The 24,092-nt window shown below is 41.1% G+C and overlaps 1 protein-coding gene across 14 annotated transcripts in view; it reads left to right on the plus strand.

Moving 5' to 3' along the window:
* Positions 1 to 24,092, plus strand: part of LOC110491178 (arginine-glutamic acid dipeptide repeats protein) — a 323,796-nt gene that overhangs the window by 109,171 nt on the left and 190,533 nt on the right. For all 14 annotated transcript variants that reach the window (XM_036947767.2, XM_090203963.1, XM_090203965.1 and 11 more), the window contains one exon: positions 21,857 to 22,370. In XM_036947767.2, the coding sequence (XP_036803662.2) occupies positions 22,001 to 22,370 (370 nt within the window). In that variant the 5' untranslated portion in view covers positions 21,857 to 22,000. The remainder of the gene's footprint in view (positions 1 to 21,856; positions 22,371 to 24,092) is intronic.

Genomic DNA, 24,092 nt, shown 5'->3' on the forward strand with positions numbered 1-24,092 from the left:
TCACGATACTTAGGTGCCGATACGATATGTATTCTGATTATCGCGATTCGATATGTATCGCGATTATCACCATTCGATATGCGTCGCGATTATCACGATTCGATATTTATCACAATTCTATTTGCATTGCGATATTCAGAATTCTATATACATTGCGATTATCACGATTCGATATGCATTACGATATTCACGATTCTATATGTATTGTGATCCTTGAGATTTCTATTCCGATTTGATGTTCCAGATATATTGTTTAGTACATCAGAGACGAGAGAGAAAACAACTAGTTTTGATCAGTCATGGAAATAAGTGCTGAAAACATGTTGGCCGACTATTTAGAAAGAAGAGAACCAGCTGGAGAAGGAGAATTATCTACGTTTTGACGCAGGTACAGCCGTCAAGCGCTAGCTAACGCTACCTGGCAAAATCATGTTTTCTTAATCGATGCAGAATATCAATATAATATATAATATTATATGATATGTAACTGTCAACCCCCCCCCCCCATCACTACTTGTCAGGCTATGTTATGAAACGCCTGGTATTTCTACAGCGTTGTTCTGCGTTATTTCTGACCAATGGAAAGATGTGATCTAATATATTACAGTTGTTAGACATTATCAGATGATGAGAGAGATGCAGTTGGCTTTGATTTGCTTGAGGCAGAGCTCTGCTGTCCGTTAGGGATCAAGTCTCCACGTTCACGCTCCATTGCTCACAGCTAATCTGCAGATCGCTAGGCTACTTACTGTACACTACCGCTTTAAAACACCCTGTGTGTGTGTTGGGTGCACTAAAACCTCTTAGAAAGCAGCCTCCCTCTACCCATAATCCTAGAAACAGACCTGGCTCTCCTGAGGGCAGAGGGGGAGCTCAACCCTAATGCTCTACTTTTGACCAGGGCCCCACAGGGAATAGGGTGTCATTTGGGGCAGATTTTCAAACATCCTTAAAGGTGTCAGCAGCTGAAAACAGTTTGTAAGAGTTCATGCATATATTATGACAACATTTTTGTGACGTTGTTTTGTTTTGGACTTTGGTGAGTTTTTTTTTTTTTTTCCAACCGTTCGGGTACACAACATCTTTTTCTGGAGGCAAGCCAAAGTCTACGCCCCTTTTGATGGTGATTGGTCAACAGTTGGGATCCTTCAATAAAGTCTTTGTTGTGTTTCAACGAGTGACGACTGGTTTTCAGGCAAAAAAAAATATTTTTCATTGAGAAACAAAAATAAACGCTACATGCAACAATTTCAAAGAGTTACAGTTAATATAAGGAAATCCGTCAATTTAAATTAATTCATTAGTATCTAATCTATGGATTTCACATGACTGGGAATACAGATATGCATCAGTTGGTCACAGATACCCTAAAAAAAAGTGTGACATTTGCCTCATGTAGTGTGACGCATCTCCTTGGCATAGAGTTGATCAGGATGTTGATTGTGGCCTATGGAATATTGTCCCATTCCTCTTTAATGACCGTGCAAAGATGCTGGATTTTGGCGGGAACTGGAACATGCTGCCATACACGTCAATCCAGAGCATCCCAAACATGCTCAATGGGTGACATGTCTGGTGGGTATGCAGGCTATAGAAGACCTGGGACATTTTCAGCTTCCAATAATTGTGTACAGATCCTTGCGACATGAGGCTGTCCATTATCATGCTGAAACATGAGGTGAATGCGGTGGATGAATGGCAAGACAATGGGCGTCAGGATCTCGTCACGGTATCTCTGAGCATTCAAATTGCCATCGATTTAAAATGCAATTGTGTTCGTTGTCCGTAGTTAATGCCTGCCCCATACCATAACCCCACCGCCACCATGGGGCACAACGTTGACATCAGCAAACCTCTCGCTCACATGACGCTGCGCACGGTTGTGAGGCCGAGTTGGACGTACTGCCAAATTCTCTGAAACGACATTGGAGAGGCGGCTTATGGTAGAGAAATGCCACACCTGTCAGGTGGACGGATTATCATGGACAAATTTGTGCACAAAATTTAAGAGACATAAGTTTTTTTGTGTGTATGGAAAATGTCTGAGGAATTTTTATTTCAGCTCATGAAACATTGGACCAACACTACATGTTGGTTTTTGTTCAGTGTTAAATATTTTTGGCAAAAAAAAATGTCAATGTATGACATTTCTTGAGTTATCTTAGATTCTGACTATTTTGAGGAAGTTTATACTGGCTACGGCGTCTCAAAATGGACAAACAGTACTATTGTCACTTTCCTCATTTTTTTTCAAGTGAAGGTGTTTTAACGGAGTTCCCTCCTGTCTGCTGTCCAAGCAGCCACCTCCCCCTCTTCTTAAACAACTACTTGTAAATACTGAATAGGCATTTTTTTTTTTATCTTACTGGTGTATTTCTGTATTGTTTATTGTTTACACATCTACACGTTAGTTCTGGCACTGGGGGAGGACTGTCCTAGAGCTGTCTGGGAGGAAGGGAGGGAGGGAACATAACAAAGGAAGGATGTAAAGGCCTTTTCTGAGAAAAGAAGTGCCCTTTTCTAGACAGTTGCCTGGTGGTTTAGGGTGGTGGTTAGCTAGCGGCTGTAAGAGTCGAGGAGGGCGTCTGTGAGGTGACACCATCACCTTAGTATCTAGTGGGGGTGGAGGAAGGAGGACCTGTGCTTCTGGCTCAGCCATTATAGTGTGTTGTTTTTTCAATGCAGGCCCTCATCTAGTTCCCTACACACACACACACACACACACACACACACACACACACACACACACCTGCTCCTAGATGGGCTTGGAGAGGAGGGCGCCTGCCTGCAACCAGATCAACTGAATAATGTAGGAGTAAAAATGGCTCTTTCCTGCTGACCTAATGGCCTTGTTACCGGGATCTCTTCTCCTCTTTGAAAGATGTCTGTCGCTGTGGTTGTGGTTCTGTGTGCTGTTGGTTTGAAACCTCAGTGCTATCAATGCAACAGTTACATCTGTTTGTGTTAGATTGTTTCCGGCGTGTCGTGTCAGCACCCGAGAGATAAAATATAGGTCTAATCTATTCCATTCTGTGTCGTGAACATGCTATTGTTTCTGCTGTGGTAGCTTGAGAATGGAGGACGACAGTGTTCATTTGATTACAGCCTGTTTTCTCTCTTCCAGTTTGAATTCGACTAAATGTACAGGGGCTGTTGTGAGGCTGTTTTCGCTCTTCCACATCTACCAGTTTTAAATTGACTTGATGGATGAGATCGTTAGGCTGATAGACAGATCTGGGAAGATAAGATAAGAGAGGAGAAGAGGTGAGGAGGACGTTTTTAAAAAAGAGAAGAACATCGGACAGGAAGTAGTAGAAGATGGATTTCGCTCAGTCCTACAGTAGAGACACGTGTGATGTTCTCCAAAAAGCATCCTATTTTCCTACACAGTGTGCAATTTTTTATTTTTTTTTTAAAGTAGTGCACTACGTAGGTGATAGGGTCCTATTTGGGAGTGCACACTCCGATTTCACTATTTAGTTTTGTCACAGCAGCAGATGTTCTCTCTCTATCTGATTTTAACAAACAAACAAACAAAGGCTTTGCTGCTACTGTCTACAACCCTTAGCAGTAACAACCAACCGTCTTTGTTTTGTTCTGTTCTGTGTATAGGGGGGGGATCATTGGTGAGCCTTCCCTCGGCAAGACGTAGGATTTCTCTAGTGATGATGATGATGATGATAATCTCATGTTGTTTCTGTGTGTATGTCCTGACAGTATCTTCTCTGGCGGGGTTTAATTAAATACTAATGTTATGCCAATGTTGTTGTGGAGATAATCGGCAGGGTCGGCAGGTAGCCTAGAAGTTAAGAGCGTTGGGCCAGTAACCAAAAGGTTTGAATCCTTGAGCCAAATAGGTTAAGTGTCCTTGAGCAAGGCACTTGACCCTAATTGCTCGTGTAAGTCACTCTGGATAAGAGCATTTGCTAAATGACCGAAATATCTTGTCATGACAAACAGTAGACTTATCTTCTTGGTTGGGGCTTAGATACTAATGTTATCATAATGTTGTGTAGATGTCATGACAAACAGTAGACTTATAATCTTGGTTGGGGCTTAGATACTAATGTTATCATAATGTTGTGTAGATGTCATGACAAACAGTAGACTTATCTTCTTGGTTGGGGCTTAGATACTAATGTTATCATAATGTTGTGTAGATGTCATGACTAACAGTAGACTTATCATCTTGGTTGGGGTTTAGATACTAATGTTATCATAAGGTTGTGTAGATGTCATGACTAACAGTAGACTTATAATCTTGGTTGGGGTTTAGATACTAATGTTATCATAATGTTGTGTAGATGTCATGACAAACAGTAGACTTATCTTCTTGGTTGGGGCTTAGATACTAATGTTATCATAATGTTGTGTAGATGTCATGACTAACAGTAGACTTATAATCTTGGTTGGGGTTTAGATACTAATGTTATCATAAGGTTGTGTAGATGTCATGACTAACAGTAGACTTATAATCTTGGTTGGGGTTTAGATACTAATGTTATCATAAGGTTGTGTAGATGTCATGACTAACAGTAGACTTATCATCTTGGTTGGGGTTTAGATACTAATGTTATCATAAGGTTGTGTAGATGTCATGACTAACAGTAGACTTATCATCTTGGTTGGGGTTTAGATACTAATGTTATCATAATGTTGTGTAGATGTCATGACAAACAGTAGACTTATCTTCTTACTTGGGGTTTAGATACTAATGTTATCATAATGTTGTGTAGATGTCATGACAAACAGTAGACTTATCTTCTTACTTGGGGCTTAGATACTAATGTTATCATAATGTTGTGTAGATGTCATGACTAACAGTAGACTTATCATCTTGGTTGGATGGCTTAGCTACTAATGTTATCATAATGTTGTGTAGATGTCATGACTAACAGTAGACTTATCATCTTGGTTGGGGCTTAGATACTAATGTTATCATAATGTTGTGTAGATGTCATGACTAACAGTAGACTTATCATCTTGGTTGGATGGCTTAGCTAGGCGTAACGTCCCTGTTTGTGATTGTTTTCACAGACACACCTTACATGACCTCTGCCTCTCCTTTTAAAATGCTGGATGGATGTACGTCAAATGAATGATAATTCCCTTTTTCTAGAGGCTAAAGATACTAGCAAGTACTTCAGATTAGCCACTCATAGTAGTAATAGTATTGTAGTAGTAGTATCGTCAGAGTAGTACTGGCTGGTTGTGTGTCTGCTAGGCTAGCCTTGTGACTCCATTAGTAGTAGTAGTATCGTCAGAGTAGTACTGGCTGGTTGTGTGTCTGCTAGGCTAGCCTTGTGACTCCATTAGTAGTAGTAGTATCGTCAGAGTAGTACTGGCTGGTTGTGTGTCTGCTAGGCTAGCCTTGTGACTCCATTAGTAGTAGTAGTATCGTCAGAGTAGTACTGGCTGGTTGTGTGTCTGCTAGGCTAGCCTTGTGACTCCATTAGTAGTAGTAGTATCGTCAGAGTAGTACTGGCTGGTTGTGTGTCTGCTAGGCTAGCCTTGTGACTCCATTAGTAGTAGTAGTATCGTCAGAGTAGTACTGGCTGGTTGTGTGTCTGCTAGGCTAGCCTTGGGACTCCATTAGTAGTAGTAGTATCGTCAGAGTAGTACTGGCTGGTTGTGTCTGCTAGGCTAGCCTTGTGACTCCATTAGTAGTAGTAGTATCGTCGGAGTAGTACTGGCTGGTTGTGTGTCTGCTAGGCTAGCCTTGGGACTCCATTAGTAGTAGTAGTAGTATCGTCAGAGTAGTACTGGCTGGTTGTGTGTCTGCTAGGCTAGCCTTGTGACTCCATTAGTAGTAGTAGTATCGTCAGAGTAGTACTGGCTGGTTGTGTGTCTGCTAGGCTAGCCTTGTGACTCCATTAGTAGTAGTAGTATCGTCAGAGTAGTACTGGCTGGTTGTGTGTCTGCTAGGCTAGCCTTGGAACTCCATTAGTAGTAGTAGTATCGTCAGAGTAGTACTGGCTGGTTGTGTGTCTGCTAGGCTAGCCTTGGGACTCCATTAGTAGTAGTAGTATCGTCAGAGTAGTACTGGCTGGTTGTGTGTCTGCTAGGCTAGCCTTGTGACTCCATTAGTAGTAGTAGTATCGTCAGAGTAGTACTGGCTGGTTGTGTGTCTGCTAGGCTAGCCTTGGAACTCCATTAGTAGTAGTAGTATCGTCAGAGTAGTACTGGCTGGTTGTGTGTCTGCTAGGCTAGCCTTGGGACTCCATTAGTAGTAGTAGTATCGTCAGAGTAGTACTGGCTGGTTGTGTGTCTGCTAGGCTAGCCTTGGGACTCCATTAGTAGTAGTAGTATCGTCAGAGTAGTACTGGCTGGTTGTGTCTGCTAGGCTAGCCTTGGGACTCCATTAGTAGTAGTAGTATCGTCAGAGTAGTACTGGCTGGTTGTGTCTGCTAGGCTAGCCTTGGGACTCCATTAGTAGTAGTAGTATCGTCAGAGTAGTACTGGCTGGTTGTGTCTGCTAGGCTAGCCTTGGGACTCCATTAGTAGTAGTAGTATCGTCAGAGTAGTACTGGCTGGTTGTGTCTGCTAGGCTAGCCTTGGGACTCCATTAGTAGTAGTAGTATCGTCAGAGTAGTACTGGCTGGTTGTGTCTGCTAGGCTAGCCTTGGGACTCCATTAGTAGTAGTAGTATCGTCAGAGTAGTACTGGCTGGTTGTGTCTGCTAGGCTAGCCTTGGGACTCCATTAGAGTAATGTGACTGGTAAAAAATATATATTAAAATTAGATTAAAAGACTTGTTCTCTGATGAAACCTAAAGTAGACTCATGATAGCATTAGGGCTACATCCCAAATGGCTGCCTAGTCCTCTATACAGTGTACTTTATAACGACTAGGGTGCCATTTGATACGCCAGCCTGCTCTACCCTCCCTCGTCAATGACACCTAGGGAGAAGTCGATCCAACAGCCCGCTCTGCCCTCGTCAATGACACCTAGGGAGAAGTCGGTCCAACAGCCCGCTCTGCCCTCGTCAATGACACCTAGGGAGAAGTCGGTCCAACAGCCCGCTCTGCGATAACACTGCTCTACCCTTCCTCGTCAATGACACCCAGGGAGAAGTCGGTCCAACAGCCCGCTCTGCGATAACACTGCTCTACCCTCCCTCGTCAATGACACCCAGGGAGAAGTCGGTCCAACAGCCCGCTCTGCGATAACACTGCTCTACCCTCCGTCGTCAATGACATCTAGGGAGAAGTCGATCCAACAGCCCGCTCTGCCCTCGTCAATGACACCTAGGGAGAAGTCGGTCCAACAGCCCGCTCTGTGATAACACTGCTCTACCCTCCCTCGTCAATGACACCCAGGGAGAAGTCGGTCCAACAGCCCGCTCTGCGATAACACTGCTCTACCCTCCCTCGTCAATGACATCTAGGGAGAAGTCGATCCAACAGCCCGCTCTGCCCTCGTCAATGACACCTAGGGAGAAGTCGGTCCAACAGCCCGCTCTGCGATAACACTGCTCTACCCTCCCTCGTCAATGACACCCAGGGAGAAGTCGGTCCAACAGCCCGCTCTGCCCTCGTCAATGACACCTAGGGAGAAGTCGGTCCAACAGCCCGCTCTGTGATAACACTGCTCTACCCTCCCTCGTCAATGACACCCAAGGAGAAGTCGGTCCAACAGCCCGCTCTGCGATAACACTGCTCTCGAGAGCAGCTCGTTTAGAGGGGATCATGGGTAGAGGAGCATTGAACACAACCCCGCCCTTTTTTCTTCAGGAGCCCGGGGCTGGATCGAGGTGGATCGAAGTCCTTCAAGGGGTTTCCTATTGCGTTGAGAAATAATATCTTCGTTTCAGTTCATTTTTGTTGTTGTTGTTGTTGTAGGCTACTGTCTTGTTGTGCTGTGGGAGAAAAGGTTTCCTCCACCACAGCAACTAGCTACACGGCCGTATGTTAAATGTGTATGTTATTGTTTGAATGCCTCTAACCTATCGTTGCCACGGTCCTGTCGTTACCTCTTGAACTAACTCCAAAATGGAGGCTAACAATAGGACTTCTTAGCACGTTGCTCTTTGATTCCCTGAGGGAAATAGGTTGTTGCTTGTCAGGTCAGGGAATTCAAGGAACATGCGGAGTAGACGTGTGTGTGTGTCCTACACCCTGCTTCCTGTGCTGTTGTTGTTGTTGGACTGGAGGTTGCATATCACATGACATCAGAGTAGATTAGACTAAGTCATGTATTGAAACTGACACAAGCTGCCTAATCTCAACATCATCATGCTTAATGCTACACAAAATGGCCTCTGAGGATCTAGGGTGCCCCCCCCCCCCCCCCCCCCCCATAATGTTAACAGCTAGCACCCTATGCCCTTGACAGTGCACTACTTTTGATGAGAGGTCTATGGGCTTGGGTCAAAAGTAGGGCACTATATAGGGAAATAGGGTGCCGTTTTGGACGGATTGGCTGTATTCATTCACGCTACTATTGCTCTACTACTGATCTGTATTCACGGGACTGTTTCATTCTGAAATCCTTCTGCAACTAAATCCCTCAAATCCTTGCCAGTCATTTTTTTTGTTTGATCAGAGAATGATGAAGTGGTAGTCATTCCCAGCTTCAGCTAACATATTTAGGCTAATCTCTCAGAACACGCTGTCATGTTATTGGCTCAGTACTGCTGTTAGATTTAGGCTACATAAAAACATATTTTTTTGGGGTGTTGGGGGGTGTGTGTGTGTGTGTGTATTGTTAAATAAGTTTTTATAAATAAAATAATTTGCAACCATGCAATAATGACTAAATGTGATTAAACTACTAACAGCTTTGTCCTTCCAGATAGTCACTAGTCAGTTAAAACCTGACTGCCAATTATGGGATGTTTATCCTGTGCCAGGTTTGGATTAAACCATGGCGACGGCGTTGGGAGATTAATGTGTGAGTGAGTAATGGGGGAGTGATTAGAATGAATAAACCATCATGAAGCCTTAAAAGCCTAGAGGAGGAGGAGGGCCTGTGTGTGTTTGTGTGTGTGTGTGTGTGTGTGTGTGTGAGCGTGTGCTTTTTAAGTGTCTGTCTCTCTACGTGTGTGTGTGTGTGTGTGAGAGCGTGTGCTTTTTAAGTGTGTCCCCGTGTCTCTCTACGTGTGTGTGTGTGTGTGTGTGTGTCAGTGTTTAGTAATAGAAACCTGCTGTGTGTGTGGGAGGGATGATGTGCTAACGGCTAATATAGCCATAACATTGAGGTTACTAGGAGGATGTCCCAGAAGGCACCCTCCTATTCCCTATATATAGGGCACTAATTTAGACCAGGGCCCCAAATACGGTACAGTATGAAGCTAGGCAGATACTGATTCTCCAATAGAAATCTCCGATCATGCTTTGCGGGCGACGTCATGACGACATAGGCTAGCTAAGCTCACGGGCAGAAACACCTCGTCGGGTCGAACGGTCGCTCCGCGCCGAACTGTGCATGTCCATGCAGTGCAGTTAAATCAAAAGCCTCTGGGGGTTTTTAACTGATTTTTTTCCCCCCCTAAACTCTGTGGTTTCAGAGGTCTCATCGAAACATGTTCTAAAGATGGACTGGGTTGTATTTTATTGAAGAGCTACTGGCTGCCTGGCTGGTCGTGTGTCTGCTAGGCTAGCCTTGTGACTCCATTAGAGTAATGTGACTGGTGAAGTAGCTACTGTTTATCTCAGGCCCTGAAGGCCACCTTCTCTTACTCTCTCCTTCCCTCCTATTGCTTTTCCCCTCCATTATTTGTTGTTTGTTGTTCTGCCCGGGAGGATCGTGGGGATTGATGTGGAATTGTTTCCAGCCTCACCTGCCCCTTCACACCCTCACAGTACTATTCTCTCAGAGTATTCAGTCACCAAGGCAACGGTTTATGTCAGTCACACTGAGTCTGCTGGGTTTTTTTCACTACGGACCGTCAATAAATTACATTATAACACTTCATTATTATAGAACACGCTACATTATAACACTTCATTATTATAGAACACGCTACATTATAACACTTCATTATTATAGAACACGCTACATTATAACACTTATAGAACACGCTACATTATAACACTTCATTATTATAGAACACGCTACATTATAACACTTATAGAACACGCTACATTATAACACTTCATTATTATAGAACACGCTACATTATAACACTTATAGAACACGCTACATTATAACACTTCATTATTATAGAACACGCTACATTATAACACTTCATTATTATAGAACACGCTACATTATAACACTTCATTATTATAGAACACGCTACATTATAACACTTATAGAACACGCTACATTATAACACTTCATTATTATAGAACACGCTACATTATAACACTTCATTATTATAGAACACGCTACATTATAACACTTCATTATTATAGAACACGCTACATTATAACACTTCATTATTATAGAACACGCTACATTATAACACTTCATTATTATAGAACACGCTACATTATAACACTTATAGAACACGCTACATTATAACACTTCATTATTATAGAACACGCTACATTATAACACTTCATTATTATAGAACACGCTACATTATAACACTTATAGAACACGCTACATTATAACACTTCATTATTATAGAACACGCTACATTATAACACTTATAGAACACGCTACATTATAACACTTATAGAACACGCTACATTATAACACTTCATTATTATAGAACACGCTACATTATAACACTTCATTATTATAGAACACGCTACATTATAACACTTCATTATTATAGAACACGCTACATTATAACACTTCATTATTATAGAACACGCTACATTATAACACTTCATTATTATAGAACACGCTACATTATAACACTTATAGAACACGCTACATTATAACACTTATAGAACACGCTACATTATAACACTTCATTATTATAGAACACGCTACATTATAACACTTCATTATTATAGAACACGCTACATTATAACACTTCATTATTATAGAACACGCTACATTATAACACTTCATTATTATAGAACACGCTACATTATAACACTTATAGAACACGCTACATTATAACACTTATAGAACACGCTACATTATAACACTTCATTATTATAGAACACGCTACATTATAACACTTCATTATTATAGAACACGCTACATTATAACACTTATAGAACACGCTACATTATAACACTTCATTATTATAGAACACGCTACATTATAACACTTCATTATTATAGAACACGCTACATTATAACACTTATAGAACACGCTACATTATAACACTTATAGAACACGCTACATTATAACACTTCATTATTATAGAACACGCTACATTATAACACTTCATTATTATAGAACACGCTACATTATAACACTTCATTATTATAGAACACGCTACATTATAACACTTCATTATTATAGAACACGCTACATTATAACACTTATAGAACACGCTACATTATAACACTTATAGAACACGCTACATTATAACACTTCATTATTATAGAACACGCTACATTATAACACTTCATTATTATAGAACACGCTACATTATAACACTTCATTATTATAGAACACGCTACATTATAACACTTATAGAACACGCTACATTATAACACTTATAGAACACGCTACATTATAACACTTCATTATTATAGAACACGCTACATTATAACACTTCATTATTATAGAACACGCTACATTATAACACTTCATTATTATAGAACACGCTACATTATAACACTTATAGAACACGCTACATTATAACACTTCATTATTATAGAACACGCTACATTATAACACTTATAGAACACGCTACATTATAACACTTCATTATTATAGAACACGCTACATTATAACACTTCATTATTATAGAACACGCTACATTATAACACTTCATTATTATAGAACACGCTACATTATAACACTTATAGAACACGCTACATTATAACACTTCATTATTATAGAACACGCTACATTATAACACTTCATTATTATAGAACACGCTACATTATAACACTTATAGAACACGCTACATTATAACACTTATAGAACACGCTACATTATAACACTTATAGAACACGCTACATTATAACACTTCATTATTATAGAACACGCTACATTATAACACTTATAGAACACACTACATTATAACACTTCATTATTATAGAACACGCTACATTATAACACTTATAGAACACGCTACATTATAACACTTATAGAACACGCTACATTATAACACTTATAGAACACGCTACATTATAACACTTCATTATTATAGAACACGCTACATTATAACACTTCATTATTATAGAACACGCTACATTATAACACTTCATTATTATAGAACACGCTACATTATAACACTTATAGAACACGCTACATTATAACACTTCATTATTATAGAACACGCTACATTATAACACTTATAGAACACGCTACATTATAACACTTCATTATTATAGAACACGCTACATTATAACACTTATAGAACACGCTACATTATAACACTTATAGAACACGCTACATTATAACACTTCATTATTATAGAACACGCTACATTATAACACTTAATTATTATAGAACACGCTACATTATAACACTTCATTATTATAGAACACGCTACATTATAACACTTATAGAACACGCTACATTATAACACTTCATTATTATAGAACACGCTACATTATAACACTTCATTATTATAGAACACGCTACATTATAACACTTCATTATTATAGAACACGCTACATTATAACACTTATAGAACACGCTACATTATAACACTTCATTATTATAGAACACGCTACATTATAACACTTCATTATTATAGAACACGCTACATTATAACACTTCATTATTATAGAACACGCTACATTATAACACTTATAGAACACGCTACATTATAACACTTATAGAACACGCTACATTATAACACTTATAGAACACGCTACATTATAACACTTCATTATTATAGAACACGCTACATTATAACACTTATAGAACACACTACATTATAACACTTCATTATTATAGAACACGCTACATTATAACACTTATAGAACACGCTACATTATAACACTTATAGAACACGCTACATTATAACACTTATAGAACACGCTACATTATAACACTTCATTATTATAGAACACGCTACATTATAACACTTATAGAACACGCTACATTATAACACTTCATTATTATAGAACACGCTACATTATAACACTTCATTATTATAGAACACGCTACATTATAACACTTCATTATTATAGAACACGCTACATTATAACACTTATAGAACACGCTACATTATAACACTTATAGAACACGCTACATTATAACACTTCATTATTATAGAACACGCTACATTATAACACTTCATTATTATAGAACACGCTACATTATAACACTTCATTATTATAGAACACGCTACATTATAACACTTATAGAACACGCTACATTATAACACTTATAGAACACGCTACATTATAACACTTCATTATTATAGAACACGCTACATTATAACACTTCATTATTATAGAACACGCTACATTATAACACTTCATTATTATAGAACACGCTACATTATAACACTTATAGAACACGCTACATTATAACACTTATAGAACACGCTACATTATAACACTTCATTATTATAGAACACGCTACATTATAACACTTATAGAACACGCTACATTATAACACTTCATTATTATAGAACACGCTACATTATAACACTTCATTATTATAGAACACGCTACATTATAACACTTCATTATTATAGAACACGCTACATTATAACACTTATAGAACACGCTACATTATAACACTTATAGAACACGCTACATTATAACACTTCATTATTATAGAACACGCTACATTATAACACTTATAGAACACGCTACATTATAACACTTCATTATTATAGAACATTCTACACTACAGTTAATTATTACAGAACATATTACAGTTCATTAAATATAGCATATTACATTACAGTTCATTATTATATAAATGCTACGCTATTACATTATTGTAGTTCCTGTTTTTCCCCCACTCTAATTCAGTTTGGTAATTTATGAGAATTTATCTCATTTTGGAGACCATTACTGGGGGGAAAAAAATTGCTTTTTTGTTGTTGTTTTTGCTCAGAAAACAGGCCATTGACTCAAGACAGAAACCAAACATTTGCAAATGTTTAAAATCCTTGTTTCAGATGAAGGGTTTTATTCAACTGATCTGAATAGTGTGGCCGAGCCTACATGGCGTTTCTGTGGTTCGGTGTCTGTAGCACCTGTGGTGGGTCTCCCAGATCAGAGCTGGGATTAGGTCGTAGAGCCGCAGTATCACAGCATAGTTCCGGTCCCTCACACCTCCAGGACAGACCTGTGATACAGGGTGAGAAATGGATTTTGGCCCGTGTACTATGTGTGTCTCTGTATATAAGGTGCATGTGTGTGTGTGTGTGTGTATATCAGGTGTTTGTGTGTCTACGGCCCAGCGGTCGTCGTGGTAACTCATCATTAGGTGATTAATAGTAGCCGTGGCGACTGCTGGGCTGTAATCAACCCTGGTGTTTGTGTTGAAGCTGAAAACAAGAGCAGCTGCCCTGTCAGTTGGTGTACAACAAACACACACACACACACACAGTAACACACACACACACAGTAACACACACACACACACAGTAACACACACACACACACAGTAACACACACACACACACACAGTAACACACACACACACACACACAGTAACACACACACACACACACACAGTAACACACTCACACAGTAACACACACACACACACACACACACACAGTAACATACACACACAGTAACACACTGCGTACACACACTCCAGATAACAAAGCTGCAGTCATGTCGAGGAAGAGTCGTACTCTTGTCAACCATGTCACTGTATTCTGTCAAAAGCCACTCCTCTCATCCTCTAGTTTCTCTCCTTCATCTTTCCTGTAAACGCACTGCATGAGCTATTTCTAGGTGATCTCAGGGGTCTGTAATAACTATTTCTAGGTGATCTCAGGGGTCTGTAATAACTATTTCTAGGTGATCTCAGGGACTGTAGTAGCTATTTCTAGGTGATCTCAGGGACTGTAGTAACTTTCTAGGTGATCTCAGGGGGACTGTAGTAACTATTTCTAGGTGATCTCAGGGACTGTAGTAACTATTTCTAGGTGATCTCAGGGGACTAGTAACTATTTCTAGGTGATCTCAGGGACTGTAGTAGCTATTTCTAGGTGATCTCAGGGACTGTAGTAACTTTCTAGGTGATCTCAGGGGGACTGTAGTAACTATTTCTAGGTGATCTCAGGGGGTCTGTAATAACTATTTCTAGGTGATCTTAGGGGACTGTAGTAACTATTTCTAGGTGATCTCAGGGGACTGTAGTAGCTATTTCTAGGTGATCTCAGGGGTCTGTAATAACTATTTCTAGGTGATCTCAGGGGTCTGTAATAACTATTTCTAGGTGATATCAGGGTCTGTAGTAACTATTTCTAGGTGATATCAGGGGACTGTAATAACTATTTCTAGGTGATCTCAGGGGGACTGTAGTAACTATTTCTAGGGGATATCAGGGGACTGTAATAACTATTTCTAGGTGATCTCAGGGGACTGTAATAACTATTTATAGGTGATCTCAGGGGACTGTAGTAACTATTTCTAGGTGATCTCAGGGGGACTGTAGTAACTATTTCTAGGTGATCTCAGGGGACTGTAGTAACTATTTCTAGGTGATATCAGGGGACTGTAATAACTATTTCTAGGTGATATCAGGGGACTGTAATAACTATTTCTAGGTGATCTTTAGTGGTAAATAGCAAACAGGGGCCAGTAAGAGAACTACCTGTGTGTGGTGTGTGTGTGTGTGTGTGTTAGTGCATTGCAGGCATACTGCTATTAGGGTTCTGTGCTGTACGGCTGTGTCTGAAATGGTTCTCTATTCTATATAGTGAGTAGAGCAGATCTATGAGACCCCTCATACCTGTGGAACACCTGTGGTAGAAAGGTTTAATGATGATGTTGACGAGAACCTTAGCTGTAGCAGTCAGCCATGTTAGCCTGAATCACAGGTTTTCTCACTACCATAACAGGTAAAATCATAGCATGAGTCCCAATTACCACATTATTCCCTATAAAGTGCAGTAATCCTATGGGCCTGGGTCAAAAAGTAGTGCACTATATTTGGGACATAAGTCTTTTCCTCTACTGGTTCACAGGAGTGGATTGGTCAGGCCGTGGTCTCTCCTCTACAGCTGCCGTTTCACACTAAAGAGAGAATCCTTAAAGACATGCTCCACAACATTGGTCGACTACTAAGATTATTATTTGGAAACCTCCCGCACCCGTTGCTTACATTATCCGTAGACAAACATTGGCAGTAGAATGGCCTTTAGTGAAGAGTTCGGTGACTTTCAACGTGGAACCAACTGTCGTAGGATGCCACCTTTCCAACAAGTCAGTTCGGCAAATATTTCTGCCCTGCTAGAGCTGCCCTGGTTTACCATAAGTGCTGTTATTGTGAAGTGGAAACGTCTAGGAGCAACAACGGCTCAGCCATGAAGTGGTAGGCCACACAAGCTCACAGAACGGGCCCGGCGAGTGCTGAAGCGAGGAAATTTGTCTGTTCTCGGTTGCAACATTCACTACTGAGTTCCAAACTGCCTCCAGAAGCAACGTCAGCACAATAACGGTTCGTCGGGAGCTTCATGAAATGGGTTTCCACGGCCGAGCAGCCACACACAAGCCTAAGATCATCATGCGCAACGCCAAGCGTTGGCTGGAGTGGTATAAACCTCGCCGCCGTTGGACTCTGGAGCTGTGGAAACGCGTTCTCCGTAGTGATGAATCACGCTTGCCCATCTGGCAGTCCGACGGACGAATCTGGGTTTGACGGATGCCAGGAGAACGCTATCCTGCCCCAATGCTTAGTCCCAACTGTAAAGTTTGGTGGATGAGGAATAATGGTCTGGGGTCACATAGCAGAGCCAGAGAGAGCAATGGGGATGTGCAGGTTGACTCATAAATGCCTGGTGTTTATATTGGGTTAAAACAATACATTCAGAAAATATCCATAAATGTATAATTCTTGTTCAATTTATATCTATATTCTACATTGAGGTTTTTCTTTCATTATGTTTAGGCTTTCTGGTATTAATGCCTAACTTTATGCTCACCAAATAGCCTACAAAAATAACTCTTAATCACCAAACGCTTTTGTGGACAGACAAAGCAATTTTATGTCTATTCACTGAGATGAGAAGGACAACGTCGGAGTTTAATTCAATATGAGAAAATCTGCGAAATGGAGAGTTGAAAACAAAGAGAAAGGAGGGACAGAAAAGTTATGTTTCTGGAAAGATATGGTAAAACAGGGTGATAGCAGTGCCTGTTATGTGTTATGTGTGGCGAGTGTGGCGCTATACAAATTCGACAGTCACAAGACGGGAACTTCAAGTAGTCTTATGGGACGTCAAGGGAATTGTCGACAAGTGTTCAGATGGGTCAAATGGAAACTGAAATCTGGACACAGACTGTAGGCCTATAAACTCTTATCTGCATTTTTGAATGTGCAGTTAGGGACCGACCGTCTGTAGAGTTGCTGCCCCGATGCGTCGTAAAAGCTGATAGTATTTCAACCACAAAATATGTATCAGAAAAACATTGGGTCGTTTTCACAGCTTTCTATTTCCTCATAACTGGTCAAACTGATGTCATTTGGACATTTTGCCCAGAATTGTTTTTCTTCCCCAAATGTTTTAATTTGAAGTTATTGCATTTTCTCCCCGGTCCCTAAACGTCTTTGCTCCACAAAACAAGCAGACATGACAGAGAACCTCACCAATGTCAACTAGATTGAAGCATTCATTCTATAATTTATGACATTATTCTGGTGAGTAAGAGTTTATTTAGTCTTCTAGGTTAACGTATAATGACAGAATAGAACAGAACATGCAACGTAGTCTGTCATTTTCCGAGACCGATTTTGGCTCGTGAGCACTACTTATAGAACTACTGGCTAAAAAGTATACATGAATACAGGACGATCCCTTTAATTGAAACCATAACAAAGCAGAACCCCACCCCTGTTTTGGTAAACAGCTGAGGGATGGGCCTGGAGAAATGTAACCGCTCTCAAATTCATAGTGTGTAACCTTTTATTTAACTAGGCAAGTCCGTTAAGAACAAATTCTTATTTACAATGACGGCCTACCGGGGAACAGGGGGTTAACTTCCTTTGTGTAAGGGGCAGAACGACAGATTTGTACTTTTGTCAACTCTGGGGATTCGATGAAGCAACCTTTCGGTTACTGGCCCAACGGTAGGCAGAGCTATGGATACAATGACTGACCATTCATGATATCAACATTTATAGTTTTAGCAATTGTTTTGAGGAGATACTATGTTAACATTTACATTGTTTACAAACACTAGAGTAAAACAAGCTTAAATTGTGTTCTGACGGGTTGGTACGACAGTTGAACTAAACTCACAAGGCATTTACAGGTTATGTTATTCAAGAATCAATTAATTATTTATCGTTCGTGTAGTACAAAAATGGATGTAGCATTCTAGCTTCAAAGACATGTTCCGGGGAACTTTTATCAACTAGTATTTAAAAAAAAATGTATTTATTTAATTAGTTTACTCCCGCTTTGTACTGGATGACTCATTATGTAGTACATCATCTATGAGCAGAATGGCTGTTTTACCTCAACTAGCCCAGGATGAGTCATTATGTAGTACATCATCTATGAGCAGAATGGCTGTTTTACCTAAACTAGCCTAGGATGAGTCATTATGTAGTACATCATCTATGAGCAGAATGACTGTTTTACCTCAACTAGCCCAGGATGAGTCATTATGTAGTACATCATCTATGAGCAGAATGACTGTTTTACCTCAACTAGCCCAGGATGAGTCATTATGTAGTACATCATCTATGAGCAGAATGACTGTTTTACCTAAACTAGCCCAGGATGAGTCATTATGTAGTACATCATCTATGAGCAGAATGACTGTTTTACCTAAACTAGCCTAGGATGAGTCATTATGTAGTACATCATCTATGAGCAGAATGACTGTTTTACCTCAACTAGCCCAGGATGAGTCATTATGTAGTACATCATCTATGAGCAGAATGACTGTTTTACCTCAACTAGCCCAGGATGAGTCATTATGTAGTACATCATCTATGAGCAGAATGACTGTTTTACCTAAACTAGCCTAGGATGAGTCATTATGTAGTACATCATCTATGAGCAGAATGACTGTTTTACCTAAACTAGCCCAGGATGAGTCATTATGTAGTACATCATCTATGAGCAGAATGACTGTTTTACCTAAACTAGCCTAGGATGAGTCATTATGTAGTACATCATCTATGAGCAGAATGACTGTTTTACCTCAACTAGCCCAGGATGAGTCATTATGTAGTACATCATCTATGAGCAGAATGACTGTTTTACCTCAACTAGCCCAGGATGAGTCATTATGTAGTACATCATCTATGAGCAGAATGACTGTTTTACCTCAACTAGCCCAGGATGAGTCATTATGTAGTACATCATCTATGAGCAGAATGGCTGTTTTTACCTCAACTAGCCCAGGATGAGTCATTATGTAGTACATCATCTATGAGCAGAATGACTGTTTTACCTCAACTAGCCCAGGATGAGTCATTATGTAGTACATCATCTATGAGCAGAATGGCTGTTTTTACCTCAACTAGCCCAGGATGAGTCATTATGTAGTACATCATCTATGAGCAGAATGACTGTTTTACCTCAACTAGCCCAGGATGAGTCATTATGTAGTACATCATCTATGAGCAGAATGGCTGTTTTACCTAAACTAGCCCAGGATGAGTCATTATGTAGTACATCATCTATGAGCAGAATGGCTGTTTTACCTCAACTAGCCCAGGATGAGTCATTATGTAGTACATCATCTATGAGCAGAATGACTAGGAGACAGGAGCAGATTAGTGACATGACTAGGAGACAGGAGCAGATTAGTGACATGACTAGGAGACAGTAGCAGATTAGCGACATGACTAGGAGACAGTAGCAGATTAGCGACATGACTAGGAGACAGGAGCAGATTAGTGACATGACTAGGAGACAGGAGCAGATTAGTGACATGACTAGGAGACAGGAGCAGATTAGTGACATGACTAGGAGACAGGAGCAGATTAGTGACATGACTAGGAGACAGGAGCAGATTAGTGACATGACTAGGAGACAGTAGCAGATTAGCGACATGACTAGGAGACAGGAGCAGATTAGTGACATGACTAGGAGACAGGAGCAGATTAGCGACATGACTAGGAGACAGTAGCAGATTAGCGACATGACTAGGAGACAGTAGCAGATTAGCGACATGACTAGGAGACAGTAGCAGATTAGCGACATGACTAGGAGACAGTAGCAGATTAGCGACATGACTAGGAGACAGTAGCAGATTAGCGACATGACTAGGAGACAGTAGCAGATTACCGACACAACATGACTAGGAGACAACAGCAGATTACCGACACAACATGACTAGGAGACAACAGCAGATTACCGACACAACATGACTAGGAGACAACAGCAGATTAGCGACATGACTAGGAGACAACAGCAGATTACCGACACAACATGACTAGGAGACAACAGCAGATTACCGACACAACATGACTAGGAGACAGTAGCAGATTAGCGACATGACTAGGAGACAGTAGCAGATTAGCGACATGACTAGGAGACAACAGCAGATTAGCGACATGACTAGGAGACAACAGCAGATTAGCGACATGACTAGGAGACAACAGCAGATTAGCGACATGACTAGGAGACAGTAGCAGATTAGCGACATGACTAGGAGACAACAGCAGATTAGCGACACAACATGACTAGGAGACAACAGCAGATTAGCGACATGACTAGGAGACAACAGCAGATTAGCGACACAACATGACTAGGAGACAACAGCAGATTAGCGACACAACATGACTAGGAGACAACAGCAGATTAGCGACATGACTAGGAGACAACAGCAGATTAGCGACATGACTAGGAGACAACAGCAGATTAGCGACATGACTAGGAGACAACAGCAGATTAGCGACACAACATGACTAGGAGACAACAGCAGATTAGCGACACAACATGACTAGGAGACAACAGCAGATTAGCGACATGACTAGGAGACAACAGCAGATTAGCGACATGACTAGGAGACAACAGCAGATTAGCGACATGACTAGGAGACAACAGCAGATTAGCGACACAACATGACTAGGAGACAACAGCAGATTACCGACACAACATGACTAGGAGACAACAGCAGATTAGCGACATGACTAGGAGACAACAGCAGATTACCGACACAACATGACTAGGAGACAACAGCAGTAGTCAGCCCAGACAGAGACTAGACGCATACCTAACCAAATAGACTGCAGGCATGGCTGGAGACAAACTGAGCCAGTCTCAGCACTAGACCTCGTTCCAAATGCTATTTGAAATCGTTTCAAATGGGCTACTTAAACGGTGCTTCATTGAGCTTGTTTGGCACGATGGATCCAATAGATTTCAAAAAAGTGTCTGAACCAAGGTCTGCTCTGCTCAGCAGCCCAGCAGAGGCCTCTAGACTGTGGGCCCTGTAGCAGCTCCTCCCCTGCTACTCGTCTGTCGGGGAAGAGCCCAGCAGTATGCTGCACAAGGAAAGCCCGTGGAACTATCGTGTGTTCCAAATGGCGCCCTATTCCCTATACAGTGCACTACTTTTGACCAGAGCCCAGCTCGTGACAGAAAGGTGATCTTGTCATGTTGAATTATTACCCTGTTCATTAACGGCTCCTTTTTCCTGTCTGTCTTCCCTTCTTCTTTCTTCACAGCTTTTCTGGAACACTGGGGCTGTTGGTGTGGCTGAATTTTCCCTGGATTTGATTGGTCAATTCAGAAGACTGAAGCCCAGGCTGACAGTCTACCTTTCACGGAGGCCCAGCCGTGAGAGGACTGAGGAAGGCACGTGGCGAATCATGACCGCGGACAAAGACAAGCCAGACAGAGAGAAGGACAGGGACAGAGACCGAGACAGGGAGAGGGACAGAGAGAGGGACAGAGACCGGGACAAGAGGGACAAAGCGTCCAGGGAGAGCGAGAGCTCACGACCGCGCCGCAGCTGCACGTTGGAAGGCGGAGCTAAGAACTACGCCGAGAGCGAGGACGAGGATAACGAGAACAGGGGAGGTGCCGGGGCAGTAGGCGGGATCAACATGGGGATGGGGGAGGAGTCAGGGAAGAAGGGAAAGAAGAAGATGATCAAGAAGAAGTCGAGGTATGAACGGATGGAGAACGGAGAGATCACTTCCTTCATTACTGAAGACGACGTTGTTTACAGACCTGGCGGTAAGTCAAATTCTTGTTACGTCATTAAATTATAAAGTCTCTTCGTCTGTTTGGCAGCATATGTCATCGTGTAGTGTTTGCTTTTCTCCTGGAAGAAGCCTCAGTCCCAAGAGATACAGCCTAGGCCGGCAGACGAGTACGACGCTACATTAAACAATACAACTTTATTGTTTAATGCGAATTGTAAATATGTATTTGCATTGCTTTTATTGTCCATTTGTCTTAATTGGTAGCAGACAAGTTTGAGACACATTCCTCAAATCTACCCATAATTCCAGAGACAAAAAATATGACATCTTTTTTCCTCTTTGATGGTAGGTCGTTCCCCCCCACCTTTTTTTAAAATGGCTCTCTAAATCTTTGTTTTCTGATACGTTCTTATACCAGGCAAGTCAGTTAAGAACAAATTCTTATTTTCAATGACGGCCTAGGAACAGTGGGTTAACTGCCTGTTCAGGGGCAGAACGACAGATTTGTAACCTTGTCAGCTCGGGGGTTTGAACTCGCAACCTTCCGGTTACTAGTCCAACACTCTAACCACTAGGCTACCCAGGGTTATACCCAGGGTTGGGCTTCGGATCAATGAATTAGCCAGCTAACTTTTTATAAACAAACAGAAATTACTATTGATTATCTGGTTCGTTAGGAAAGCTAAACTAAGATGTGTTTTTGGTTGTTTGGTCAATCAGACATGCCTATTTCAAGATTATCTTAAAAAAATATTGCCATATTATTTTTGGGACGATATATCGGTAGTTTGACTCCAAGTATCGTGTTTTTGTTGTTGTTGTCGCCAGGTAGCGTTAGCTTTCTCTAGTTGTCTGTACCTGGAAGATGTTACACATCGATATTTGACTGGAAGTTGTACCTGCTCCAAAACCCTCCGGTAGTTTCCATCCTATAGCTTTGTTCTCCATCTTCATTTTGAAATAGTGAGCCAATGTGTTTTCACCACTTCTATTTCCATGTCTGATCAAAACTAATTTTCTCTCGTCCCTCTGCAGCAGACGTGTAATGAGCAATAGGCTTTGGATCATAAAATCGCAATATAGAATCGTGAGAATCTCAATACATATTATCACCATACTTAAGTGCCGATACGATATCATATTGTGAGGTTCCCTGGCAGTTCCCAGTCATTATTGATTAGCATATTGATCCAGAGTGGAGTCGCGGTCTAAGACACTACAGAGACGCCCTGGTTCGATTCCAGGCTGTAGCACAACCCGGCCGTGATTGGGAGTCCCATTGGGGCGGCGGGACAATTGGTCCAGCGTCGTCCGGGTTCGACTGGTGGAGGCTGTCATTGTAAATAAGAATTAGTTCTTAACTGACTTGCCTAGTTAAATAAAGGTTAAATGTAAAATAGAATGAAAAATATTGACGTTTGCCTGTTCTGTTGTATGGGATAGTATTTTTTCCCAAGAACGATATTGAGTTGTTCTGTAGTATAGTATCTTTAGAGGGAGACTAAGTAGGAAACGTCATCAAATACCATCCTATATCTTTATATAGTGCATTACTTGACCAGTGCCCTGGTCAAAAGTGGTCCACTATGTAGGGAATAGGGCACTGTTTGATACACAGTCATAACCTTTTCCCCGGCAGTGAACACGACCTCTTCTTCACCTGCTGTTTCTAAATTGGTTGAACACCAAACTGAGGTGGGAAATGTCCAAACTCTGCTGTCTGTACTGAGGGAGGGAGGGAGGGAGGGAGGGA

Source organism: Oncorhynchus mykiss, chromosome 16 (assembly GCF_057628025.1).
Source record: "Oncorhynchus mykiss isolate SJ-2025 chromosome 16, ASM5762802v1, whole genome shotgun sequence".
Lineage (NCBI taxonomy): Eukaryota > Metazoa > Chordata > Actinopteri > Salmoniformes > Salmonidae > Oncorhynchus > Oncorhynchus mykiss.